General features: G+C 40.1%; 2 protein-coding genes across 3 annotated transcripts in view; one reads left to right on the top strand and one right to left on the bottom strand.

Annotated features, from left to right (window-relative positions):
- Positions 1-15084: 15084 nt before the first annotated feature.
- Positions 15085-23795, bottom strand: LOC114573415 (sterile alpha motif domain-containing protein 12). Its single transcript, XM_028605607.1, has 4 exons — positions 23644-23795; positions 18095-18235; positions 17091-17231; positions 15085-16375 (listed from the first exon to the last, which is right to left on the bottom strand). The coding sequence occupies exons 2-4, from the start codon at positions 18213-18215 to the stop codon at positions 16359-16361; spliced, it is 279 nt and encodes a 92-aa protein (XP_028461408.1). The 5' UTR covers positions 18216-18235; positions 23644-23795; the 3' UTR covers positions 15085-16358.
- Positions 23796-25438: 1643 nt separating this feature from the next.
- The window catches only part of scara5 (scavenger receptor class A, member 5 (putative)), a 78330-nt gene continuing 77643 nt past the window's right edge, over positions 25439-26125 (top strand). For both annotated transcript variants that reach the window (XM_028605382.1, XM_028605383.1), the window contains exon 1: positions 25439-25693. The gene's annotated coding sequence lies outside the window, so the exon portion shown is untranslated. The remainder of the gene's footprint in view (positions 25694-26125) is intronic.

The following is a 26125-nucleotide window of genomic DNA, read 5'->3' as shown; positions in this document are numbered from 1 at the left end:
AACCACTGGAAATGATCTGTAGAGACAGAACTCATCCAGGAAGGAAGCAGAGAAGACCGCCCAACATTGAACCAGCTAGAGAAAGTTCATGAATGACCTTTGCGCACTAAAGAGCAAAATGGGTTAAATGGCTATCAAAAATCAATCACTGGAGTCATATTAGGAGATGTAACAAACACAGATCTACAGTATGTGCTTAACATATCCCCAACCCTGACATCCTAAGTATTTCATAACATAGAATATTGTTACATTCTCCACCTTATAAGCCCAGTGCACTCTCCTGAAAGAACAGCTGTACAAGTACAAGAGTTGTAATGACTATATCCCTAAGAGAAAGCATTTGGTGAAGAATAATTAGTAACTATAATGGTGTAGGTGAAATTCATCCCAACTTTCCATCGCTGCTGTTTTTCTATTGATGCGTGTCTGAGTAAAAGCAGCGAGACCCTGTTTTCTGTCAACGTCAAGATGACTGGTTTATCCGTCGAATATTCGCTCGGATAAATGAATTCCCTCACGGCTTCCTCATGATATATTTTTCGCCATTAATGGCTTGTGATGGAAGCTGTAAATTCATGTTAAAATGAAGCAGCCATCTTGAGGTTTTGGCATTTCAATTATCCACAACACCCTGCACAGTACACTCTGTCATTCTGTCAACTTTAATGTTTTAATATTCCGTTTTAAGAGCCTGCTCACAAACACACACGCAATATATACTGTATTTAGGCATTTAGTGCAAACACACACACACAAGTTTAGATTTATAGTCGAAGATATGCCTCAGTGACTAACTAGACTAAAATATTTATGTGAAGCCAAATGAGTGACGTTCTCATACATTTTCAAGTGAGTGGGTGAAGTGGGATAATTTACTGTAGTAGGAAATCCATTTGATGAGGAGCAAGCAGGCATTCAGGAGAGCATTCATCATGACGTTGATGTTGACTGTAATATATGATTATCTTGATCAACATGACACCTGAATCCACACCACTTACATTTCACATTATTTCACACACTTTGTAACCACAGTATTTTAGTCGTGTTCTCTTTACTTCATACTCATGTTTAGCACACTATGTCTACACGCTTTGATTATTTTCATGTAGTATTTATACATTTCATGTAGCTGTCAGAGGTTTGGGATTTCAAATACTCTTGATGTATCCTGTTATTTGCTGCTGTGCCTATAGGTCCTGTAGAATTGTAGAATTTTGGCGATCGGCTCTAAATAACTGCAACAAAATACGCAAGAAATACGAGTGGTCAGACTATGAGACATCAGACAAGTTGTGTAACGACTCACATGTGGAATTTTGTACTTAACAAAAAAGTGTGAAATAACTGAAAACATGTCTTATATTCCAGTTTCTTCAAAGTAGCCACCCTTTGCTCTGATTACTGCTTTGCACGCTCTTGGCATTCTCTTGATGAGCTTCAAGAGGTAGTCACCTGAAATGGTTTTCCAACAGTCTTGAAGGAGTTCCCAGAGATGCTTAGCACTTGTTGGCCCTTTTGCCTTCACTCTGCGGTCCAGCTCACCCCAAACCATCTCGATTGGGTTCAGGTACGGTGACTGTGGAGACCAGGTCATCTGGTGCAGCACTCCATCACTCTCCTTCTTGGTCAAATAGCCCTTACACAGCCTGGAGGTGTGTTTGGGGTCATTGTCCTCTTGAAAAATAAATGATTGTCCAACTAAATGCAAACCGGATGGGATGGCATGTCGCTGCAGGATGCTGTGGTAGCCATGCTGGTTCAGTATGCCTTCAATTTTGAATAAATTCCCAACAGTTTCACCAGCAATCCAGCAATTTGGTCATCTGTGTAGAAATGTGTGGTTTGCAGCCGTCAGCGTGCCGTTTCCATGATTGTCTCCAGCCGAGGACAATCTCCTCAATGAATCTCACCTCTCACACACCCGCAAATCTGGGTTATCAGCGTCACACAAACACGCCTCATCAACCATCTACTCAAAAGACCTCTCGTAACATAACGGAAGTTTGAAATCAATAACATAAGAGAAAATAACATTGCAACTTTGACGATCTGACAGGGAATGAGGGAAAATGGGCCGGTTATATAGTGCAGGGCTGATGAGGGTAATGTGGAAACAGGTAAGCAGGTGGATGAGGGAGTCAGATGACTGGAGCAGGTGGAAAATATCTATAATCTAAACCAGGGTTCTTCAACGTCTTTTAAGCCAAGGACCCCTTACCTGAGAGTGAGATGGAGCAGGGACCCCCTACTAAATGTATTGTTAAAAATAATTAAAATGTGTGGGCGGCTGAAGGCCTTTATGCATACCTTTTTAAAGCATAGAATACTAAGCTATTAATATCAATTATGTTATAATGATTGCTTTATATTTTGTTGCCGACTTATTTTTAACCATCTTCCAAGATCTCTTTAATCGTGAGAATGAAGACCCTATTAAACTGTAATTTCCCTTTAAGTTAAAAAAGAGTACATTCATACCAGGGCTGTGGTGACTTGGATTGGTTCCAATGACACATATTGCACCTTGGATGCTGGTCTCTGACAACAATACGAACCCAGTTGCACAAACCAGTTGCTCTACCGTTTGTCACTGATATCACATCGTGAGAAAAAAAACTCATAAATAAATTCAATTACATGAATGCATGCATCGCATACTGTTTACCTTTGACATAATTCATACTGCCAATGCAATTAAAAAGAAGAAAAGGTATTGATCATTGAGCAGAACAAAGCGACGGCCAGCTGCAGAGCCAGCGGAGGTGTGCAGGAGAAATGAACATAAACACAATACCACCCTCAGCCCCTCCAACTATACATTAGTCTCAAAAACAAATGAGCATCAGTTCTGGCCCTGAAACTCCCATTTAAACAAAATTCACCATAATTGGCTTCCTCCTCATGTTCTCTTTCATTCCCACCTCTTTTACTTTCTCTCTACTAACTAACTTTGCAGTATGATGCAAGAAAATACTTCTGCACCAAAAAGGTCTTGTGCATTTCTGGAGCTTTCAGAGGGTGAAACCCTCAGGGCTGTGGCCAAAAGTAAAAAGACTGCTTTCTTGCAGAGAGGGGACTTCTTAACTGGCATCAGCTTTATCCTGGCTTTAAAAAATGCAGTAAGCGATGCTGCGCAAAGATTGTTGATATTTGAACTCAACTGCCAACAAATATGGTAAATGCTAGATCAGATCTTCTAGACGTGTCAACATAGTTAGGTTTAGGCATGAGGAGTGGGGATTGGTTAGGGTTAGGGTAGGAATAACAGGGTAAGCCAATCAGAGGAAGAATAAGGCAAAAATAAGGCGGGCCGCGAGTAGTGTTGGGTATCCTTTGGATTTAACGATTCTGATTCCAATTCCGATTCTTCCTTTCGATTCCGGTTCTTATCGATTTTCGATTCGGATTCTTTGAGGGGTGGAGTTGAAACGGGTCACCTGCCAGCAAATAACTTTACATCTGAAGCGTTTAAAGACTCTATTTGTCCATTGTTTATTCTAAAGAAACACGACAATGTATAAAAGGCTCCATTACCTTGTACCTTACGTAGCAGACGTTTTTGTAAAAATGGGCTAACGATTGTGTCATAACCAAGTGACTTACTGTCGCACAGTAGAGGAGTTACCGTATAGTACAGGAGAAGCTCACAGGCAGTTTCGACTTACATGAGCTGTTTAGGTTTAATTACTAATGTTAACTAGCATGTTAGTTAGCAATAATTAACCTGTGCCCATGTTATCTCCTTACATATACCTACACTCTCCTTCTCTGCAAGATTGGGAATGATTGAGATTTCTCTTGGCACAGCTACCAGAAGACTTACAACTTTCAGACACGTTGCTGACGTCACATTTACGTTGTCTCTCTCAGTTGGAGGCTGCGCAGTAACGCTCACCGCTCACGGGAAAAGCGGAAAAGTGCTTCTAATATCCTTCACTGGTCTCCGTCCAGAGACACAGGATCTGTTGGTCCATTCTTATATACTGTCTATGGTAGCCGCACACAGAAAATAGAGAGCTAGGTGACAGTGAGGAGATATTCGCTGAATTTGACAAAAAATGTATTGGATTAACATCACTTACTGTACCTTTAATGTACTTCTGTTGCAGCAGACTATGCACACATTGTTCATTCCAGTCATGAAAACAGAGCAGAACACAGGCAGGTGCAAATCTGAACACGTGAACTGTGCTTCTTCAGTGTTTGTGGCATTCTTCCCACCCAGTTAAATTCACAAAAAAAATACCAATTGAACACTTGGGAGAAAAGAACCTTTGTGTGCAATGAAAGTACAGTTTATAGGATGGAAAGCTCCACCATTGGCCATCAAGAGAACAGAGTTTGTTTTTACTGCTTGACTTGTTTTTAGTGGTGAGAGATGCCCTGATTTGAAATCTTTCTCACAAGAGCTTCTCCCTTAACTGATGTGCACTGGGTGAAACATTTTAGCAGTTGTGATGCTTTTTCCAACAAGACTTAAAGGGATATTTCACCGTTGGAAAGACAAATAAAATACAAAATTAAACTGGGTCAATTATGTAGTAGAAATGAGAATTTATTTTAGAAATTGGTGCCTTCTAGGCCGAGATAAGCCAGAAAATGTGTTTTTGGCTCATATGGATGAAAGACACTAAATCCCAGAATGCACTTGCTTCACTGCTTTAGAGTCCACTTCCAAGCCACGCCTACTGTTTACAGACAGACAGACAGACAGTGAGGTGGTCAACTCAACTCAAGTGTGTTTTATTGTCATTTCAACCATATACATGAAACGTTTCACCGTGGCTCAAGTGGTGTTACACATTTAAAATATATAAAAAATGACATTATATAAAAACGACATACGAAACAGGCTACATTTAGTGCGCACACATTATAGTTACCGTAAAGTTCAGCGCCACACATACTAGCATTAGCGCTTGGTGGGCTGTAAACACCGTAAATTTGCGTGGAATGTAGAATGGTCGGCATTTAACAGTCACAAACTCCACCAGCAGTTAGCAGTTACGGTGCAGATCCACTTGTCCGTGCGATGCTTCTGTTGCGTCGCGCCCCACTCTATTCCTATGGGTGACGTCAAGCGACTTCAACGCGCATGCAAAGCATGCCCAGCTTTATTCAAATGAATCGCGTTGAACGCGACGCGACTATACAGTAGACGAAAATCTTTCAAACTAACCTTTGTCGATATGAAATGAAGACAGATTCAGCAACTGCATGGCCTATTTCTCGCTTAAAATGTTTTCATAAACACGTTTCGGTGAACTATCTTCGTAAAATACGAGATTGTATTCTCAATGAGCCGCCATGACAATGAAATTCTCAAGTAGCCACACCCACGTCACGCATTCGTCCAATCAGCTGCTGGTCAGGGGCGTGGAGCATCAACCATGGCTGTATGACGTTGCGACACCGCGCAACAGTCGTGTCGCAAGAGTGGATCTGTACCGTTAGTTGGATACAAATCACCCCATTTCTGCACCAGTCCGTGTTAACACAGCCCACCTCCATGAGTCTTACCCGGCGACAGAGCAGCAGGCTGGATAGTCCGGTACACTGTTGTTCAGCCATGTTTCCACAACAACAAAAACACAGCAGTCTCTGAACTCGCGTTGGGAGTTTCGTTGAAGTTGGATGTAGTCCAGTTTGTTGTCTAATGAGCGGACACTTGCAAGCAGGATTGATGGAACAGGTGGCCGGCTAGCGTTAGCTTTCCACCGAGCTCGAACCACTGTCGAGGTCCCTTTCCCCGGCTAGCAGCATCGGGCGACACCGCAGGCTGAGGTGCTGGTCTCCGTAACAGGCGAAGCTCGCGTAGTGTGTCGAGTATTCCGTTTGTAATAAAGAGTCTTGTGTAAAGCGTGTTCTCCGATCTATACCGATGTATCCCGGTGGTACACATGTGCGGTAGTTTGAATGCACATAATCGCTGTAAAAGTTTTCTGTTGAAAAGACGGAACCTGTTAGCGAGGCTTCAAGATGGCTGACGCTCGTTTTGCTTTGGATATCTTCGGTAAAGACAACAGTCCAACCCCCTATGGGCTGGTTGAAAAAAACATCTTCCGATGACGCAAAAATCGTCATTTTCCGTCATCGGAAGATGTTTTCCAGACCCACAGAGATCTCTCGTCTCAGGGGCACATGAGGGAGGGAAGCACGGCCATTAAAAAATACAAAGCTTAATGCTAAATTGGTGAAGTATCCCTTTAAAGGCAGCAGGAGCCCATCCTCTCCGCCTTTCTCTCTCTCTCTCTCTCTCTCTCTCTCTCTCTCTCTCTCCTTTGTTTCACTTCATTGCTTCCAATACAGAGAAGATAAATCAAGTGTCATGAGTTCATTGATGTGAGGGGAAATAGATGGGCCATTTGTTGGCAAAACTCATTTTCCCACTTCCAGGTAATAAAGTACACTGGGTTGTGTTTTTTCTTCTTCTTCTTTTTTTGGCTGTAGCTTTCGCATCCCTTCCCGGGTCACTCGTTTGTCCTGACAAATGGGTGTGTTTGGTAGCAGACGGTCATAGTGATTGAATGCACGCACGCACACATCCACACACTCATCCACACATTTCCGGTCTGGCCTTGTCTGCCAGAGGCACCTGCTGTAGCCTGTGAACAGGTGCACTCTGCTAATAAACTTAGCAGGAGCACTGAATCTGCTTTTATTTAGCTGTCTCTATTATCCCTCTACCCATCTCTTTTTTCTTTTTCTTTTCCTCTGTTTACTCCTAACCAGGTGCATCACTTTACCACACCCTAAGCCAAAATATGCATCAAAAAACAACTGAAACCTGGTTGAAAAGCAACAATTTAGAATTTTGTACAGACAGAGAAGAAGTTGTAAGCCAGCTGTAATTAACACCCATTTGTATCCATCAGTGTCATCACATTATTGTATATATAAGGCATACATACTGTTATGGAAAAACTCAGGAGCAGCTCGACTCTGGATACGTGAAGTAAACAAAGATATTGCAGGTGCCATAAACACATACGTACTACCAGCACATACGGGTACTTCGCTAAAAGTCAAGGCTGCGCTGCGCCCACGTTTGGGTGATAGAAAACAGACGATCCCATAGAAGTCAATGAAATTTGACGTGTGTTTGGATCATCATTTTGACAGATTCTTTTCTTGTTAAACAGATGGTTTGTTTCATACACGTCTACTGTTTATTGTGTGACTTTGCCTGAACCTGAGCATTCACGATACCTTAATAAACTAAGGTTGATCGCCGTCATGTCCCCTCAGTCTTCCCCCGTACATCAGTAGCTCAATGACCCAACACGGTGGCTACATACTTCTTATGTAGAAATACATATCTGATTAAATCACTATTGTTAGGTTGAGTGTCGTCTGTAATTAATCAACCTGTTATTAATAACCAACTGTTTGATCTATAAGCTGAGATTTAGTTGGATTAGTTAGATGGAGTCTGATGCTTCTAAACTGTTAGCAGCCTCCCACTAAAGCTAACGTTAGCTATCCATCAGTGGTGACTGTCAGCAGCATCATTTACCACACTGACTGAGAATATTCACGTTTCTTATGAGCCTCATATATCAGTGTGAAAGTCTCGATTAACCCGCTACACAACAGCTTTTTCAGCATTTTCCTGTTTCTCTCCTGATGTGACAGCGCGATTCTTCCCTCTCATAGGGAGCCTTGGTGATGCCCGGTCTGGTCTATAGCCTGGAGCCAAAGCCCATCTATCAGGATCTATTTCAGGACATGGCAAGAGGACAATTCGAAGACCAGGGTTTTTGGATGTACTGTTGGTGCAGCAAACTACTCAGCAACTTTTCGGCATAGTTAGTAATTTAAAACGGTTTGTTTAAAGTAAAAGTTTGGAGCGAATTACATTTCCTCTGTCGTTTACGCTGTTGTCGTCTATGGGGAACGCGGGATCGGGTCGCGGCCTCGGCTCCTACCTACACCGGCCCCCCCATCCTGTCCCCCCTCCCCTTCTACCTGCCTGTGCACTGCGCATAGCGCTGCTGCACATGAGGAGAGAGAGGAGGGGCTGCTCCTCTGCTCCTCTGCTCCTCCGTCACAGAACAGAAGAGAGGTGACTGTTTTGGCGGCCACAGAAGAGAAATACCTTGCGTGCTCGCTGGACAATACAGATTTGTCGCTAGTCGCTTTTGTTAAAAAAAAAGTCGCTAAGAAGGTTTGAAAAGTCGCTAAATCTAGTGACAAAGTTGCTAAATTGGCAACACTGAGCGGGATTGTTTTCCCCCAGAAAGGGGCGTTTATTTTTATTTTTTTATTGACAAAATGCAGTTTACAGAGAATCAGTTAAGCAATAATAGCACGCGAACATCAAGTGCACAAACTTAACTGAAGATAAAAAAAATAGACATTACAAACAAAACAAAAAGTACAAGAAGACATAAATTTACAGTAAGTCAGAGGTTTCAGGGGAAAAAAACTAGTTTCCATAATTTTAATCCAACGTTATCCAACGTTCTAAGTGACTTCAGTAGAGATTTAAATTCTATGAGAAAAGGCACAAAATTAGGAGATGAGTTAGAAAATTTCTGCTTGTGAATATCAAATTTTTCATACGGAATAACAAAATTAATTAGACACTCAAGAGCACCATTACCTAAATTATCATAGAAACAGATGATATCTTTAAGGTTAAAGGAGTAGATAACCCCAGAAAGGGGCGTGGTGATGAGACCTTCCCTCCGATGACGTATTGCCGGAAGTACGTATACAGTCATGTGCGTAAATTAAATCTAACAGATGGGGGCGACAATGAACATAAAAATTCTTAAGAGCAATTAATGAAGGCGACAAAATTAATACATACAAAATTGTACAAAATTGTACTTGTATAGGATATGTGTAGTTGTGGAACTCCAGTAAGGGTTAGGGTAAGTAGGCTGGCAAAGCTATTTTATTTACTTTAAACATTGGATGAAGTGACTCTTTTTCTTTAATACAGATGATGCTGAACTGAGAACAGAGCCTCCAAAACAAGCAAGCTAAGTAACTAGCCAGCCAGCTGGCCACTTAATTAGTCAAGTTTAACAACGTAAAGTTTCATTCACGTACTCTTGTCACAGCGTAGAAAAGCACAGCGCTCTCGCCAGATGAGTGACTTTGTTCGGCTCATTTTCTAACCAGTGTGTAGCATGAAAGCACAGTGGGTGGAATTAGCAAGCTAGCTAATTAACTGTCCATCAAGCTACCAAACAAGCTAAGTAACATCATAACTGCTAACATAGCGGACTCGTGGAAAAATACATAATTCTTTTGTCATGATGAATTTACTAATGACTCAGCATCATCTGATTTAGAGAAAATAATCACTTAAAGTTTAAAGTGAATAACACAGCCTTGCCAGCCTACTTACTGACGCAATTTGATCTCTCCCACGACGAGTCTGTGTACCGTTATAACTAGGGCTGGACCCGAATATTCGAATATTTGTTCGGTGGGTTGGTATTCGATTTTAAAATTTGACATTCGAATATTCGTTTTTTTTGTTTTTTTTATTTTGTTTTATTTATTTTCTGCATTTATCTCTCGTTCAAACTTCAGTCCAGTTGGTGGCGGTAATGCACATTTAAGTCGTTTGGATGAAAGGTTCTCAAAATAATCAAAATGCAAACAAACAGACAGACACATAGAGATTCCTGCCTTTATTAGAGATAATAATATGTTCAGCCCCCTCTCTCCGAAGCTTGGAATATTCGATGCTCATTACTACCGAAGCTTCGAAGCTCAAAAAATGGTATTGGGACCAGCCCTAGTTATAACGGGGGAAACCAAGCAGTGGACCAAACCACTGTGAACCCAAACACCTCAGCACAGACTGAAAACAATGTCAGCCTGACCATACTGCAGTAGAGCCTATCCTTAGGTGTGTGCATTTATTCAACTATGTCTTCACTGTGAGTGTATACACTAATTTTGGGACCTTGGGAGACAGAGACACTACCATACATACATCCTGCTCCTCCTGCCTTAACCCATTTTTTATCCATACATGTCCATTCTCACCTGGAGGGATGGTTTGACTGAATGTGTGGACAGTTTTCCGGTTACGCCATATTGATCACTGCTGAATGAAGAGTCTCAGGAGGGAAAAGCTTCAGGCAACTGGATGTCTCTTTTTTTCCCATGTAATTCAATTGCTAAGAAGCTCCATAACAGAAATCCAATTTGAATGAAGCTGGGAACATTTATTGAATCTCAAAGATTTGGACTATTTACATCTATAAGGATACACAGAAACCAGAGTTTTGACAAATCTGCAGCTTAGAAGGCAATCTTGTTGAGTTGGCATTGGCCAAGAGAAGCTTGCAGTGGGCTTAACATACAGAAGTAAGAGTGCTATTAAACTTATTAACTACGTCCTGGGCATTTAAACGCAAAACCTCCTATTCTTCTTTGACCTCCTCCACAATCAGGTCTGCCTTGAGCCTCACTCTTGTGCAGGTTAGAAATTCAATGTTTTGCTCAGCAGAGTCGAATGCTGCAGGACCTAAAGCCTCCCTCTGAAAGCACACTCCACCACCTACTCGTTCTGCATCTTGACTGAATAAAGGCTGCAAATAAATATATGTTTGAAAGCAGATATTTGTCAGACGCCGTGTTTCACATTTCGTAGCTCAACAGTTGGTTACCTACAGGCTGCGGCAGGCGGCTAGGAGTGATTTTTAAACAAGCACAGACTCAGACTCAGACAAAATTTTATAAATGTGATGTGGTGTTTGGTTGCTCTCAAGTGACAGTTTCACTTATATTGTAAAATGCTTGCATGCACAGGCAATTTTACACACACACACACACACACATGCAGCAAGAGGTGTAGATGTATGCAAAAAAATGAGCACATTTATTGTTCAAATGCACACGTACGGTGGAGTGTGTGAGTTGTGAAACTGGGTATGGTGTTGCTCTGCCTGCCAGGTCTAAGCAAAGCAGCATGAAAATGAATGTGATTTTTGGAAGGTTTTCTCACAGGGGAATAATATAATTACTATTTCATTTTGAAAAATAACTGCACAACTCCCAAAAAATAAATAATAATCTGCACTGTGACTGATACAATAACATCTCTGTGTAAGTCATAGCATGGATGTTTTGGGCAAGGGCCGTATGCTAAAAACAATAAATGAACTGAGCATAGGTGAGATTTATAAATAGATACAGTAATCCTATAATCCATACAGATGGTTTCACCTTATAATATAATTTTACAATAAGACAAGAGATCCTTCAAAAAATTGCTAATAAAAGTCACAGAAATCACGAAAAATAAATAATGTATAACACAGTAAAACTAATTTCTTATTTAAACCTCCATGGATACGGATTTTTAAATAATCAATCCAACAAAAAAAATCATACTCATATTTTATGTTGCTTTTGCTTGTGCTTCTGCACTCTAGGCTACTATAGTAGCTTAGCCCTGTAAAGCTATGTTAGCTTAATGTGCCCTGTTTCTTTATGTTAGCTGAATAGCCTTGATAATGTTAGCTTCATGTTCTGTTGACACTTGATTGCCTGTAGCTAGCATCTGTAATGTTGCGTTAGCTTTTGTGCCCAATAAGCTGACATTTGACAACAACTACTAGACCCACCAATGTTATGTTAGCTTTGTGCCATGTTAGCTAACATTAGACTGTTGGTAGCTTTGCACTGCTGGTGTTAGCTTTATGTCATGTTAGCTGACATTAGTTGGTTGGTGGTTTTGCTACATTCACCTCACAACTTTAAGTTGAAAAAACTTTAAATGTCTGCCAAAAATATTGGAAACTTCTTCTACAATAATACACAGTTGGCAAAAAAGGACCAAAGAAGATTTTTTAACCGTTATTTTTTTAGATAATTGCAGTTACATCTAAAGGAAATCCAATATAAAAAATAATACAATCTTCAAAATTTGTTTGTAAAATTCCCCTTGTTAACCGATAGAAATATATAATATGATAATAAATAACATATTTAATTTGATTCATCCCGTGTGACAAAGCTAGCAATAGTGGTAAACATCTTGACACATGATGTGAATGTAATGTTACCTATGCCAATTTTCTTAGCGTCGTGCCCTGTCCCGTTAGCATGATATGTCAGCAGCTCCAGTCCACTAATGTCAGCTGACATTTGCAAACTAGCAGCCAAGAATGTAAATAGATCACTCTCTAATCCTTGTCACCACCAGCAGTTTTCACAGAGGGGGAAACCAACTGATGTTTCAAAGTAATGCCAACGGCCAATTTTCAAGGTGTAACAGAAACATAACGTGACAAATTACTGCTCCCAGCGAGTCATAAGTAGAGCTGATAACGTTACTTTTCAAATTATTACTGTTAGAATGCAGAAGCGCCAGCAATGTTGTTTAGTGAAGTAAGCAGCATATTCCTGGCAGGCCTCCTAAACTTTCACATCCCCTCTGAACTTACACTGAACTTCTCTATTTTCCATCCTGACGCTAACTCATTTTTCTTCCAGAAACTATTGATCGTTCTTTCCCTGGTGCAGCTATGAATAAATCACAAGAAAGTGACAGAGAGGCTGCTGTGGCTGGCAGACGCTGAAGGACTGAGGGGGAGGAGGAGGCTCTCAGCTGGCCTGTTTGAAACGCATGATGCCTGGTCGCCATCACAGCTGCAGTGTTGGCCTGGTTGCATGAAACAGTGGAAAAAAAAGACAGATTTTTGTGGATTTATCCCTCAATCTGTGTCTCTCTGAAAGAAAACAGGGCCGAGGTAGAAATCAAGTCGACTAACCCCACTAGTGGTGTGTGACACAACAGTATCTTTTAGATGAATGTCCTATCAAATGGGATTATTTATTTATTTCCTCGTCTGTTTTACAAAAATAAGAAATTTATGAAATAATTTGGGTTGTGGTGATTTGAAAATGTGCAACACAAATTAACAAATGCCCACATTATCCATCAAATATGCAAATAAAATTGAGGTTGTAAAAGCTACGCCATGTGTCCAAAAGTATGTGGACACCACCTGCCCACTTGCACTTTTGTTTTGGACCGGGCATCATTTACCTCCACCAAGGAGGTTATGTTATCGGTTCGGTTTGTCCGTTTGTTTGTCTGTCAACAGGATTACAAACTACTGGCCTGGTTGGTGGTAGGTTGTAGTGTGGGCTAAAGAAGAACCCATTCAATTTCATAGCGGTTCCAAATCACAAAGTGGATACACAAATTATTTCACTTTTGATAACATTGCGAGATGGGGCGTTTGTGCTGCATTCATGTGATGTCGGAATAATCGGAAACATTAGTTAAATTCACACTACATTAACGTGAGATAAGGCATGCCTTGGCAGAGGTCTGCGCTTTCCGAGTGCCCTTCTACTTTTGACAATAATGCACTTCCAACTTTGTACCAACAATTTGTGGATGACCCTTTTTCTGTTTCAACATAACCATGCATGAAGCCAGATCCATGAAGAAATGGTTTTCTGAATTTGGTGGGGAAGAAACTGATATAAAACCCCCATTAAATGACAACTGTGAGTCAGGCCTTTTTGTCCTCCATCAGTTTCCAAATTACTAATGATCTTGGGAGTGAATGGGAGCAAATATTTTCAGCCAGATGCCAAAATCTCAAAATCTTGTGGAAAGTCTTACCAAAAGTAGATTCTTGTCACGTAATTTTAAGGGGGCCACATTCTTTGTTCAGGTGCCCATGTAGTTTTGCAATACGGTGTATTCAAGTCATTTAGTCGCTTTTTGTAATACAAATGCAACTTCTAGTTATTTTACCTTATGCACATACATATCAATCCAACCCACTCTCGTGGTGTGATTCTCTAAAAGAGGACATATCTTAAAATAAGCTGAATTTGCATTGGTGTGTTTAAGCGTCTGAATTTACCTTCTGGCTCTGACGTCAGGGTCAGTGGTGTATTTTATCACCCCCCTACACTCTATCAGTGAGTTGGATTTACGTTTGTGCTGAGTCAGCGTTTCCCCAGCCCCACCCCGCCAAATCAAATGTCACACCATCTCCTGGGGTATTAATCTCACACACACACACACACACACACACACACACACACACACACACACACACACACACACACACACACACAAAAAGAGAGGAAAGGTCACTTGATAGGAGGTTTGGTTTTCTGGAAACATCTACTGTATATAATTGCACTCACACTCCCACCACCAGGTTTAAGTTTTCATAAGCATATTGTTTTTTCCCTTAACAGCAGTATACCTCATTCGTAGAGTGCAAGCGCATGTTTGTAATTTTATACAAATTATACAATTATCTTTTTTCTTGTATTTCTTTGTTTCTCACTGACTCACTAGTAGGTCAGTCCTTACAAACTCATCCTGTGCAGCTAAATATGTTCAACCCCAACAAACTTTATTTTAAATTCTAGTGGAGAATTTAGGGAATGTGTATAAAATGATGAGAGAATGAGAAGAGATTTAGAATATGTCCATTTGATGGAATGGTGTAGCAATTAAAAACATAAGAGTCTTGGCTTTACTCTGGTAAACATCATATAGCATCAATTATGAGCTGAAACAAGCTGACAATATACAGTATATAATGCTAAAAGACAGTATGGAACAAGATGGTTTTAGGAAACGTATAAGCTATTTAAGGAGGAAAAAGAGTAACTACTGTATACAATCTATGCGTGTAAACCTGGTCACCTGAATGCCTCACAACATCTTGACAAAGTTCTTTCATTTTGTTTTATATTTTCATCAGTTGCATGGTAGCTAAGGCCCCTAAAAGTGTCACTCTGTCAAAGTGTGAACTTCATGGATTACGATCAGACTGATATGACTGATGCCACGTAGTTTGATTACATTTTTTACTGCTCTGTTCATCAACACTACACTTGCTGTCTTTGGAGTCTATAGCATGTTGATTTGGGCAGCACACAAGTATGCATTAATGTTTTGTTTTTTTATTATTATTATGACCTTTTAGTTTTAAGAGTCCTAGATCTTTCTTTTTCTTTTCTTTCAAGCCATACAGGAACAAAGTTACAGGGGAACACTGGAAGTGTGTGAGAGGCATGAGGCTACAGCTGTAAAAGCAGAAAGAAGACACACAAGTGGCAGGATTGTGTTGCCAAGGCAGCATTTTTTATTCATCAAACCAAAAGGTTTAGAAATAATGACCTTTTACTGTATGTAATAAAAACTTTGAGTGGTAGAGATGCCTAGAATACACATTAAAAGTAGGCTTACATAAATGAAGGAAAAAGGGCATTATATAAAATAGGCATCTGAAAGTTTTAGGACCACTTGCATAAGATATTTACAAGTTATAAAATAATTAATAAATAAAAAAACACCCCCATCCTGTGTTTACTTCGATGTCCACAGCTGAAAACCCTGACCGACCAGTTGAGCAGAGTCAACTTGAGGAGGAAAAATTAACAGATTACAATTCATCCTGAGGGGGACGTGAACATCTGTACCAGTCCATCCAGAAGTTTTGAGACATTTCCCCTCAAAACCACAAATGTTGACCTAATGGCACTGGAGGAAAAGTCAGTGGGTCACCAAAGTCAGTAGGAGTCATCCTCTTCTCCTCTATCCACTTATTCTGGTTTACCGAATTATCTTCGTAGGTTTGACCATTTCTTTCAGTTCGCTTGTAGAAAAAAAATCCCATCAGAATTTCCCATGACACAACGTATCATCTTCAAACGGCTTTTAGTCCTAGCAACAGTTCAAAGTCCAAATGTATATAATTTACAATGATGTTAAACATAGCAAAACAGGAAATCTTCACATTTAAGAAGCAAATGTTTGGCATCTTCTGCTTGATTAATGACCCAAAATTGTTGGTCATTCATTTTCTGTCATGATTTTGCCAGAATATTTTCTCCAGGAAAACCCAACAAGAAAGCTGAAAGAAGAACAGCTTGTTATTTGTTATTTCACTTAGGACCGTCAGCATTGTGTTGACAATAAACGTGTTTGATGGGAATCGTGAATGTCTGTAGAAAGTTTCATTACAATTCATCCAGTAGCTGTTGAGATATTTCAGTCTGGACCAAAAATGGTTTGACGTAGCTAAAACCATTTTGTGATACACTGATGGGATGTAAACCCACTTTAGAGATAGACAGAAAACAGAGACGAATGGACACTAGAGCTCAGAAAAAGACACTCAGACAAAAACTAATCCCATCCATCTGCACAGGTCAGATTTCACACAGGAAATGGGTTTCTTTCTCTCTTCATTCTTCATTGATTCTTCTTTCACTTTCACCTTCTCTTGTTGTTTCCACACTCCCACTGTTCTCTCTCCTTCACATGGATGAATGAATGGACGGAAAATTTGAAAAAAGTAAGCCCCGTTCCTCCTGAAGACATTTATTCTCTGCTATAGAGAAAAACACTCTGCAGAGCAGAAAAGAGAACAAATAAAATAAAAGTTAGCAACTGGTTTCTCTCTGTGGACACAAATGCTACACAATAATTAAAATGTAAAAAAAAAAAAAATGAGGTTTTTCTATTTTGGCAGATTTAGTTACATTTTTAGTAAATGCTGGTGATATCAAACATGTTTTTATAATACATGGCTAAGTTTGATTGTGAGGGAAACAAACCTGCCAGAAGATGATTAATATCCTGCCAAATGAGTTGCTACAAAGCTAATTAAGACTATCAGCTCCACACAACTCCCTCTGTATTTCTCAGTATGGCTATGTTCAGAAGATTGTGGCGTCCGGCGACTTTTGCGTGCAGAGAATCGAGCGAAGATAATGACCTCTTCTGAAGAGTCCATCATGTGTTTTTAATCCTCCGTGTCCTCCTTGGCTACTAGCAACTGTGTGGAGGAGGGGTGGGGGGGTGGTGCAGGATCCGAAGGCTTGTATCATGTCGACGCGCCGACAGTGTTGTTGACATTACTTATAATTCCTCATGGGGGGTCGACAGAAACTATGCACAATAGCTTTAAGCCATGTTACGATATTATGATATCCAAAGTCTAAGACGATATCTAGTCTGATATCACAATATCGATATCATGTCAATATATTGCCCAGCCCTACTATTCTATGAGTATGGCACTCAGCTACACCCTGAAGACAAAGTCATTTGGCATTCTTACCAGAGCAGATTTCATTGAGTTCATTGATTTCTTCATGAACTCTGAGGAGGAGGAGGCCCTGCAAGATTTCCTGCTGCTGTTCCTCAGCCTCCACCCCGAGTAGCTCCAAGTGATGGTCCTTTAGTCTCAGCAATGCACGCCCTGGAAGAGAGGTGTGCATGTGGGAGTATTCATTCATTCCCAAATTGGATGTGTGAATCAAAAGCAGAGTAAAACCAAAACTTATTGCACAAATTCTAAATTGAAAAGAGGCGGAAAAATGAACGTCCTCTTGACAAATGGATCTTCTCATCTAACAATGAAGTTGAATATAATGCCTTATGCCGACCTTACACCAAACGACTTTTAAAGCGATTTCACTGTCGCAGACTGCTTTCCTATATCGTAATGAAATCCTGAGAGTCTCAACCGTCGTCTCAATCGTTTGATGGAAGGTGGTCATAAAACTCGGTCCGAGTCAGTCTTTTGACGTTCCGACAACATCAAACGTGTTTGAGGTTATCGTAAGTTTTAAGTCTTGGTAGGGAAAATAAATCGTGTGAACATTGTCAACAACCAATGGGTCAGCATCAAACAGGAAGCAGAAAACAGCTATAGCCAGTGTTGTTTATGGTTGCTATGGTGCCGCGCTAAGCTAAACGCTAAAGAGGAAAAGTTGCCAATTTCCAACCCTTCTGAAGTGAGTCATCCAACGAGAATTTTAACGGCGGATAAACGCAGACCTCCGGGTACCGGGCCACCGTTCATCTGCATGTACGGCAGAACAGAAAAGCCGCAAACTTTCCCTTAAGTTACCAGCTAACGCTAGCAGTAGCTAGCTAGCTAGGTTACATTTTTCAAAAATAATCTAGTTGTAGTCTTGCAATGCGTCACCCTGCAAGATCCTCAGTCTTTACATATTATGACAGGCTTTGATGGTAGATGTGAGATGGTTGTCTTTAGATGTGAGATTGGGTCAGACCGTAGTCTTTTCAAAGTCTTGTTTTTAAAGGCAGTAGTTGTACCTGATATAGCGTGCTTGATTATGGCTTTATGGAGCGTGCCCATGTGGGTCGGGTACTGATCCTGCACCCACTCCAACACTTCTTCCACCGACCACGATGACACTCGCTTCGAAAGGCCCATCACTCTGCAACCACATCACCCTGCAAAGACAAAAGCACAGAAGTTAAGAACACAGAAACATTGTTCTGGAGTAAAAACATCTTAAAGGTCCCATGGCTTTATGAGGTGTTTTAACATTAATATGCGTTCCCCCAGCCTGCCTATGGTCCCCCAGTGGCAAGAAATGGTGATAGGTGTAAACCGAGCCCTGGGTATCCTGCTCTGCTTTTGAGAAAATGAAAGCTCAGATGGGCCGATCTGGAATCTTCTCCTTATGAGGTCATAAGGGGAAAGGCTACCTCCCCTTTCTCTGCTTTGCCCGCCCAGAGAATTTGGCCCACCCATGAGAGAGAGAGAGAGACATCATGGCTTTCAAAACGAGCAAAGTGGCAGTTGGTCAAGGCTACACCCCCACCCTCCACCATGCCCCCCCCCTCTCTCCTCCTCAATAGCTACAGACACAGAAATGGCACATCCTAAGGAAAGCTCATTGTGGGACTGGCTCTAGTGGCTGTAATTCTGCACCAAGGCTGAATTTCGGGAAAGAGACTTCAGATACAGTATTAGGGGACCACTAAGGTCTATATAAAAGAGACTTCAGATACAATATTAAGGGACCACTAAGGTCTATATAAAAGAGACTTCAGATACAGTATTAGGGGACCACTAAGGTCTATATAAAAGAGACTTCAGATACAGTATTAGGGGACCACTAAGGTCTATATAAAAGAGACTTCAGATACAGTATTAGGGGACCACTAAGGTCTATATAAAAGAGACTTCAGATACAGTATTAGAGGACCACTAAGGTCTATATAAAAGAGACTTCAGATACAGTATTAGGGGACCACTAAGGTCTATATAAAAGAGACTTCAGATACAGTATTAGGGGACCACTAAGGTCTATATAAAAGAGACTTCAGATACAGTATTAGAGGACCACTAAGGTCTATATAAAAGAGATTTCAGATACAATATTAAGGGACCACTAAGGTCTATATAAAAGAGACTTCAGATACAGTATTAGGGGACCACTAAGGTCTATATAAAAGAGACTTCAGATACAGTATTAGGGGACCACTAAGGTCTATATAAAAGAGACTTCAGATACAGTATTAGGGGACCACTAAGGTCTATATAAAAGAGACTTCAGATACAGTATTAGAGGACCACTAAGGTCTATATAAAAGAGACTTCAGATACAGTATTAGGGGACCACTAAGGTCTATATAAAAGAGACTTCAGATACAGTATTAGGGGACCACTAAGGTCTATATAAAAGAGACTTCAGATACAGTATTAGAGGACCACTAAGGTCTATATAAAAGAGATTTCAGATACAATATTAAGGGACCACTAAGGTCTATATAAAAGAGACTTCAGATACAGTATTAGGGGACCACTAAGGTCTATATAAAAGAGACTTCAGATACAGTATTAGGGGACCACTAAGGTCTATATAAAAGAGACTTCAGATACAGTATTAAGGGACCACTAAGGTCTATATAAAAGAGACTTCAGATACAGTATTAGGGGACCACTAAGGTCTATATAAAAGAGACTTAAGATACAGTATTAGGGGACCACTAAGGTCTATATAAAAGAGACTTCAGATACAGTATTAGGGGACCACTAAGGTCTATATAAAAGAGACTTCAGATACAGTATTAGGGGACCACTAAGGCCTATATAAAAGAGACTTCAGATACAGTATTAGGGGACCACTAAGGTCTATATAAAAGAGACTTCAGATACAGTATTAAGGGACCACTAAGGTCTATATAAAAGAGACTTCAGATACAGTATTAAGGGACCACTAAGGTCTATATAAAAGAGACTTCAGATACAGTATTAAGGGACCACTAAGGTCTATATAAAAGCATCCAAAGAGCAGCATGTCATGGGACCTTTAAATATTGAATTAGTTCCAGATTTTTTTTTTGCCCTTATCACACTCCAAGTGCGCCTTGTAAGCTTCTCACTCATCAGGTCTTTAGTTGTAAAAGAGTTATTCTGGTTTACTGCATTATTTTTGTAGGTTTGACAGTGACCATTTGTTTGTTTTGGTTAGTTTTTAGAAAAAAAAAAGCATAAGAATTTTACATGACCCAAGGTGTCATCTTCAAACGGTTTTTCGTCCTGGCAACAGTTCAAAGTACAAACGTATATAATTGACAAACCCTTTGAGATGTATCAGCTTGTTTTTTGAGGGGGTCCAAAAATATATCACAATCAGATAACATTAGAGTGACAGGAAGAAAAACAAATCTGCAATAAAAATAGTAATACAATCATCAATATGTCAACGTACATACAACATAGGGGCAGAGGGAAAAATCGATAAAGCATAGTATCGCAATATTTTCCGTGGCAATACTGTATCGCTACACGGACGCCAAGTATCGATCTTTTATTAGATATGTGTTGGTCAGTTTGTCTGCTTGACAATCCCATTTTGCAGCAATAAAATTGAAGTGAGATGACCAAACAGAGAAATGTATCTTTTTAGATAAAATAAATGTTGACTAAGTTTCGTTTTGGGGACATCGTTTGAAATTGGGAAAAATTTGAAGTTGGAGAGAAGGTAATCTATTGTTTGAAATTGCAATAATCTCATATCGTGACATAAGCATCATGATGATATCGTATCGTGAGGCCTTTGGTGATTCCCACCCCTAAAACAACAGGCAAAAAAAAATAAAACATACATAAATTGACAACGATATTAAACATAGCAAAGCAGGCAATCTTCACATTTAAGAAGCAAATGTTTGGCATCTTTTGCTTGATAAATGACCCAAAATTGTTGGTCATTAATTTTCTGTCAAGATTTTGCCAGAACTTTTTCTCCAGGAAAACCCAACAAGACTTTGAGCAGAGAAATTCAATGACTGTGAAGTCCGTCTGCAGCAGCTTGTGCAGTTTGGCCCCGGGGCACATGAGCTGAGGACATTATTGTCTGCGGTAGACCCTTTAGTGTGAGGCAATGTCATTTTCTCTTGATATTTGATGCTGTGGATTACATTTTCCTTCTCATGCGGTGTCACCTACTTCCTCAGAATAAGCCTATTTTCCAGTGATTAATTCAACAACCTCTTGAACATGATGACAAATAGCTGGTTGAAGAATTCCTCGGAGCTGAAAATAACAGCAAGGTGAAACCAACCAACTAAGACACTCTGAGGTCACAAAAAGTTTCTTCTTCGCCTCCGGTTCTTTTGGCTCTCCTCCCAGCCATATCCTCCTGGGCTGCATTGCTTTAGGGCGAAAAAAACTGCTAAACTGTTAGTGACCTTTTCAGCGGGCCAGTCTCGTTATTGGGGTATAAATATAGGAATGTAATTCACTGTGTTAATTAAGAGGGGTGCGCGATTGACCGGGGCTGTAACAATGTCCCAGCAGAGTAATTGACATACAGAGAGTGAAGACATTTACACACAAAGACAGAGGAAACTTCCCGTCAGCGTCGGGGTGAGTCAAGGGTGAAGAAGAAAATCTCACTTTTGTCTTCAAAGTTGGTTTTATGCCTTAGGACTAAAGCGGGATTTATGTTTCTGCGTTATATCTACACCGTGGCTACGTACATAGGTACGTGGAGACACGGACCCTACGCCAGACCCTACGCCGTAGCCTGATGTGCACCTCTCGAAAAATGTAACTACACATCGCGGCTTGTTAGCGGTTCTCCAATAACCTGTAGGGCTAAAAGTTACATATGTTGCTTTAAGGATGGGTATTGTTAAAAAATATTCAATACCGGTTCCTAAATGAAAAAAAACTACCTTTTTTGATACCAATTTTATAAAACAAAAATACATTTTTAATTTATATTTTCAGCTCCTACTACGTGAGTCCTTCTCTGTGTAACGTAGATTTTTTTTCCTGCCTGCCTCTATGACCTGTAAATTAAAAATCACCAGCATCATTAGGTAGTAGGTGGTAGAAGCATGCTGCGTGCTTATTGGCTCACTGATGCTGGTGAGATTTACTCTTTAGGTATTGAAATTGGGTTTTGAATGACGAGGCATAACTCGATACTTTAGAGTCAATTCGGTCTGTGCCCAAAAAAAGTATTGAATTTGGTACCCAGCCTTACTTAGTACAGCGTTTCCTTTACTATATGACGCCCAAACTGTGTGTATATCTGCAGGGGAATAAAGTGACTGTATATCCAGCTTGCCTTATTTGCGCTGAACCAGCGCGTGCATTTGTTCACACTGCCCAGTTACAACTGAACCAGGACTTGTAAACAAAAGTAATTGGATTGGATTGCAGAAATGGGTATAATTAGATTTTATTTCTATATCAGTGACAATATGATCCCTGAGTTTCAGTATTGATAGCAAAACAATAATTTCTCCGGTACCTTAGTTAAGGAAACACATTCCGCTACCAAAAGAAAGCTTATTTTAAAAAAAATAAAAAATAAGAAAGATGCAATTCTTCTAAAAATTGCAGATGTTGTCTAATCACAAGCAGTCACACAATTTTGTCTCAGTAAATTCCAGTCTGAAATTGGGAAAATTAAGATGTAAACCAGAAAAATGTCTGAACAAAGGCGAAGTGAAGGACCAACAGAGTTCGGATGGGATTGTTCTCATGCGGTACGATGAACCAAACTGGACCAAATGTTCAAACAGGACACAGAGATCCAGGTTACAGGTTGATTCGTGCATCCCAAGGTGTAATCCTACCATCGTGTGGTGCCTTGCAGAATTACCTCATCTTTTCATCAAGCCTTACAATTTTTACTGTTCAATGGTTTAACTTCCATTAGGCTTAGTTCACATAGACTTAAGCTCTCTAATCTGTAGCTTTTGTCCACTCGGCATGATGCAGTCTAGCCCTGATGCATTATCTCTCCCATGGTTAGGTCTAGGCCAATTCTCTGCTCATAATTCGAACAATGACCGCTTGATTTTGTGTCTCCTTTTAGCAAATGGTAAATATCAAACGGGACTTCTTACCTTTTGAGAATGAATGTGCTAGAGTTCTGTATAACATTCCTCGTGCACCACCATATCTGAAACGGTACTGCGTTACACTCACACTGTGCAATGCTGTGTTTAACTTTGATGTAAAAAAAAAGTGGTGGTAAATGTTTTCATTTAGACTAATAAAGTATATTCTTGTAGGTAGATAGATAATGCCGAATTGAAGCAGTTATTCTCAAACGTATTTTCTGTGCTAAAGCAGGTGTGTAACTGTCCCGGTAGTTAAAGCCTCCTTAAAATGACAAAAATGTGAATACAATTTGGCGTGTTGCCTTGTGTAGGCCTACATAAGAAGAAAGACGGCCCGGCCGGCCCGAACAGGGGCTTTTACAGTAACCCATCAACAGCTGCCTTTAAATAACATCAAACATCCACAACAGACTGTAGGTAAAACAAAACACTGACATCTTTACAAACTTTATGAAGGTTTTTGTTGAGTGATAAGTTATATTTACCTCCGGTCCGGTTTGCTCCTGATAGATAGCCTGATGGGCTACTAACGGCGAGTCTGTACCTGTTAAAAGTGTTAGATTCGGTTACATTAGGTACATTCTTCTTCCCGGCTCCGCCCAAGGATGGGCGCGCTCGAGCTCGACACATCCTTGTTCCGCACTCCCGCTGGCGAAATTATGAATCCTACCATGGCCACGCCAAGACCCGCCCTTCAATCACTACTATTGGCCAGGCGTCCATGCCTATGCAAAGTCACGTAACCCCATTTGTTCAGGTCCTATCCTCGAGGTGAAATGCCTAACCCCAACCAATCGAGCTGCTTCGTAGGGCGGGTCTTGGCGTGGCCTTGGTAGGAGTCGTAATGTGGCCTCCCGCTTTCGTGATACCTTCAGTGATGTCAGAAATATTTCCAAACTGCATGGTACATGCATATTGGCGAAAGGCCCAATCATAGGCCTACATCTTGTTTGGATTAAAATTACATGAAAACATTATGAGTAACTGCTATGACTGGTGAGCAAAGCAAATATATACCACCATATTTTACCAGCATTTGGCTGGTAGATGGTGCTAATTTTGTACCCGGCTTACATGTGTAAAGTTGTTCTTGGTCCTATCAAGTTTTATTTTTAGGTTCCCAGGTCTATAAGGGGCCATGAGCACTTCTTTGATATGTTTACATTTTTCTTATTGTTTGTTTTTAATATCCTGGTGAAATTATGTTAAATAATATTTAATCTAATTAAGCCCACAATATCTTACATATGCACAATTGCGCTATCAATAATGTAGTTTTGTAGCTTTAAGGCCCCTGATAAACTCCCCCATCCTGCATCTTCATGTAGATACATGTCTTCATTTTATTTTATTTTTATTTTCTTAACACATATGAATGTGGGTATGGTATGGTATATTTATGTATTAGTATATGTATGTGTGTGTGTGTGTGTGTGTGTGTGTGTGTGTGTGTGTGTGTGTGTGTGTGTGTGTGTGTGTGTGTGTGTGTGTGTATATATCCTTTTGTGTGTGTGTGTTTGTTTTGAGCATCACTGTGCTATAGAGTGGGTGTGGGGGCTGTGTGGGCATAGAAAGCTGTGTATAATTGTAGAATGAACTTTCAGCTGGGATTTCTTGTGAAATGCAATAAAAAAAATTATATATATATATATATATATACTGTATGTGTGTATGTATATACATATATATATATATTAATTTTTTTATATATATCAAAACTTAATTTTGACACAAGACAGGGCAGCAGGCCCAAATAACAATGTAGGATCCAACTTAAGGCCCTTACCATTTCCCTTATATTTTGTGCATTAGTGTTAGTTGTGCATATTACTGAATAAATCTACAACTAATCAAATGCCAACAAAGCACTCGTCAAACAGTAAATCACTTTGAATTTGAAGATTTGATTTGAAAATTCAAATGCACACAACTAAATACTTTTGTTATAGGCTGTTGTTAATTTTTGTCATTGGGTCAGACCAATTTAGCACTGGAATGTATGGACTGCGGTGTTTACAACTTCTTGCCTCGATTGGTGAGTTAACGAATGCATCATTTATTTAGGTGTACATGTAAATGCCAAACCATGATTTTTCCTTTGTAACTGTTGTAACTCTAAAACAATGCCAGTATAAAACGATCCAGTCCCGTAATTTACCACCTACAACCAACAGAGGGCGCATGCGTACAGCAGGTGGAGCTACCTTTCTTCACCTCTCTCTTCTCCAGCAGCTGCTCTGCGCGCAGAGCAAACTTCAGCTGGAGTTCTGTGATGGTCACATGACGATGTTGTGGATATATTACTCCAAATGTCTGAGCCTGTTCTCTTCTATAGAACTCTGCAGCGCGCACACACACACACACACACACACACACACACACACACACACACAGTGAGAGAGAGAGTGCATGGTGCAGTTTTGAATGACACTGACAGCTGACAAAAGCCTGGAGTTACAGCGTCAGGAAGCAACTTTTTGGGAATTATGAGAAACGTGGAGCTGTGATTTGCATTTTTAATTGCCAGCTGACAAGGTGAGAGAAGAGTACTTTTGCGGCTTATTTTGTCTCACTTTTGGTGTTTAACGTCTTGCAGGTTTACCATTATCTGACAAACCTGTATCGTAAAATGCATGAATCCTGCAGTTACTGCACCTGTTTCAAACCTCAGTTAACTGTGTGTCACCTGATTGTCATCTCTTTTAAAAAAAAAAAAAATAATAATAATTTATATTACCTAGTATTCAAAACGTATTTTCATATTGGCAAATATGCTAAGTAAGTATGTTAAATAGGGACACAGTTTAGTGATTTATGCACTTATGTGTTAACAGGTTAATGACATTTGTTCAGCACAAAGGCTGCAGCACTCTAAAATCACCACATGATTTATTGTGCTTTGACCTTTTTAAGGTGGCAAACTGGTTAATATCTGTTAAATATTCATTGCAATTAGGTAGAATGGCA

Source organism: Perca flavescens, chromosome 18, assembly GCF_004354835.1.
Source record: "Perca flavescens isolate YP-PL-M2 chromosome 18, PFLA_1.0, whole genome shotgun sequence".
NCBI classification, from domain to species: Eukaryota; Metazoa; Chordata; class Actinopteri; order Perciformes; family Percidae; genus Perca; species Perca flavescens.
The sequence above is the reverse complement of the archived record's forward strand: the minus strand, read 5'-3'. Positions and strand labels throughout refer to the sequence as shown.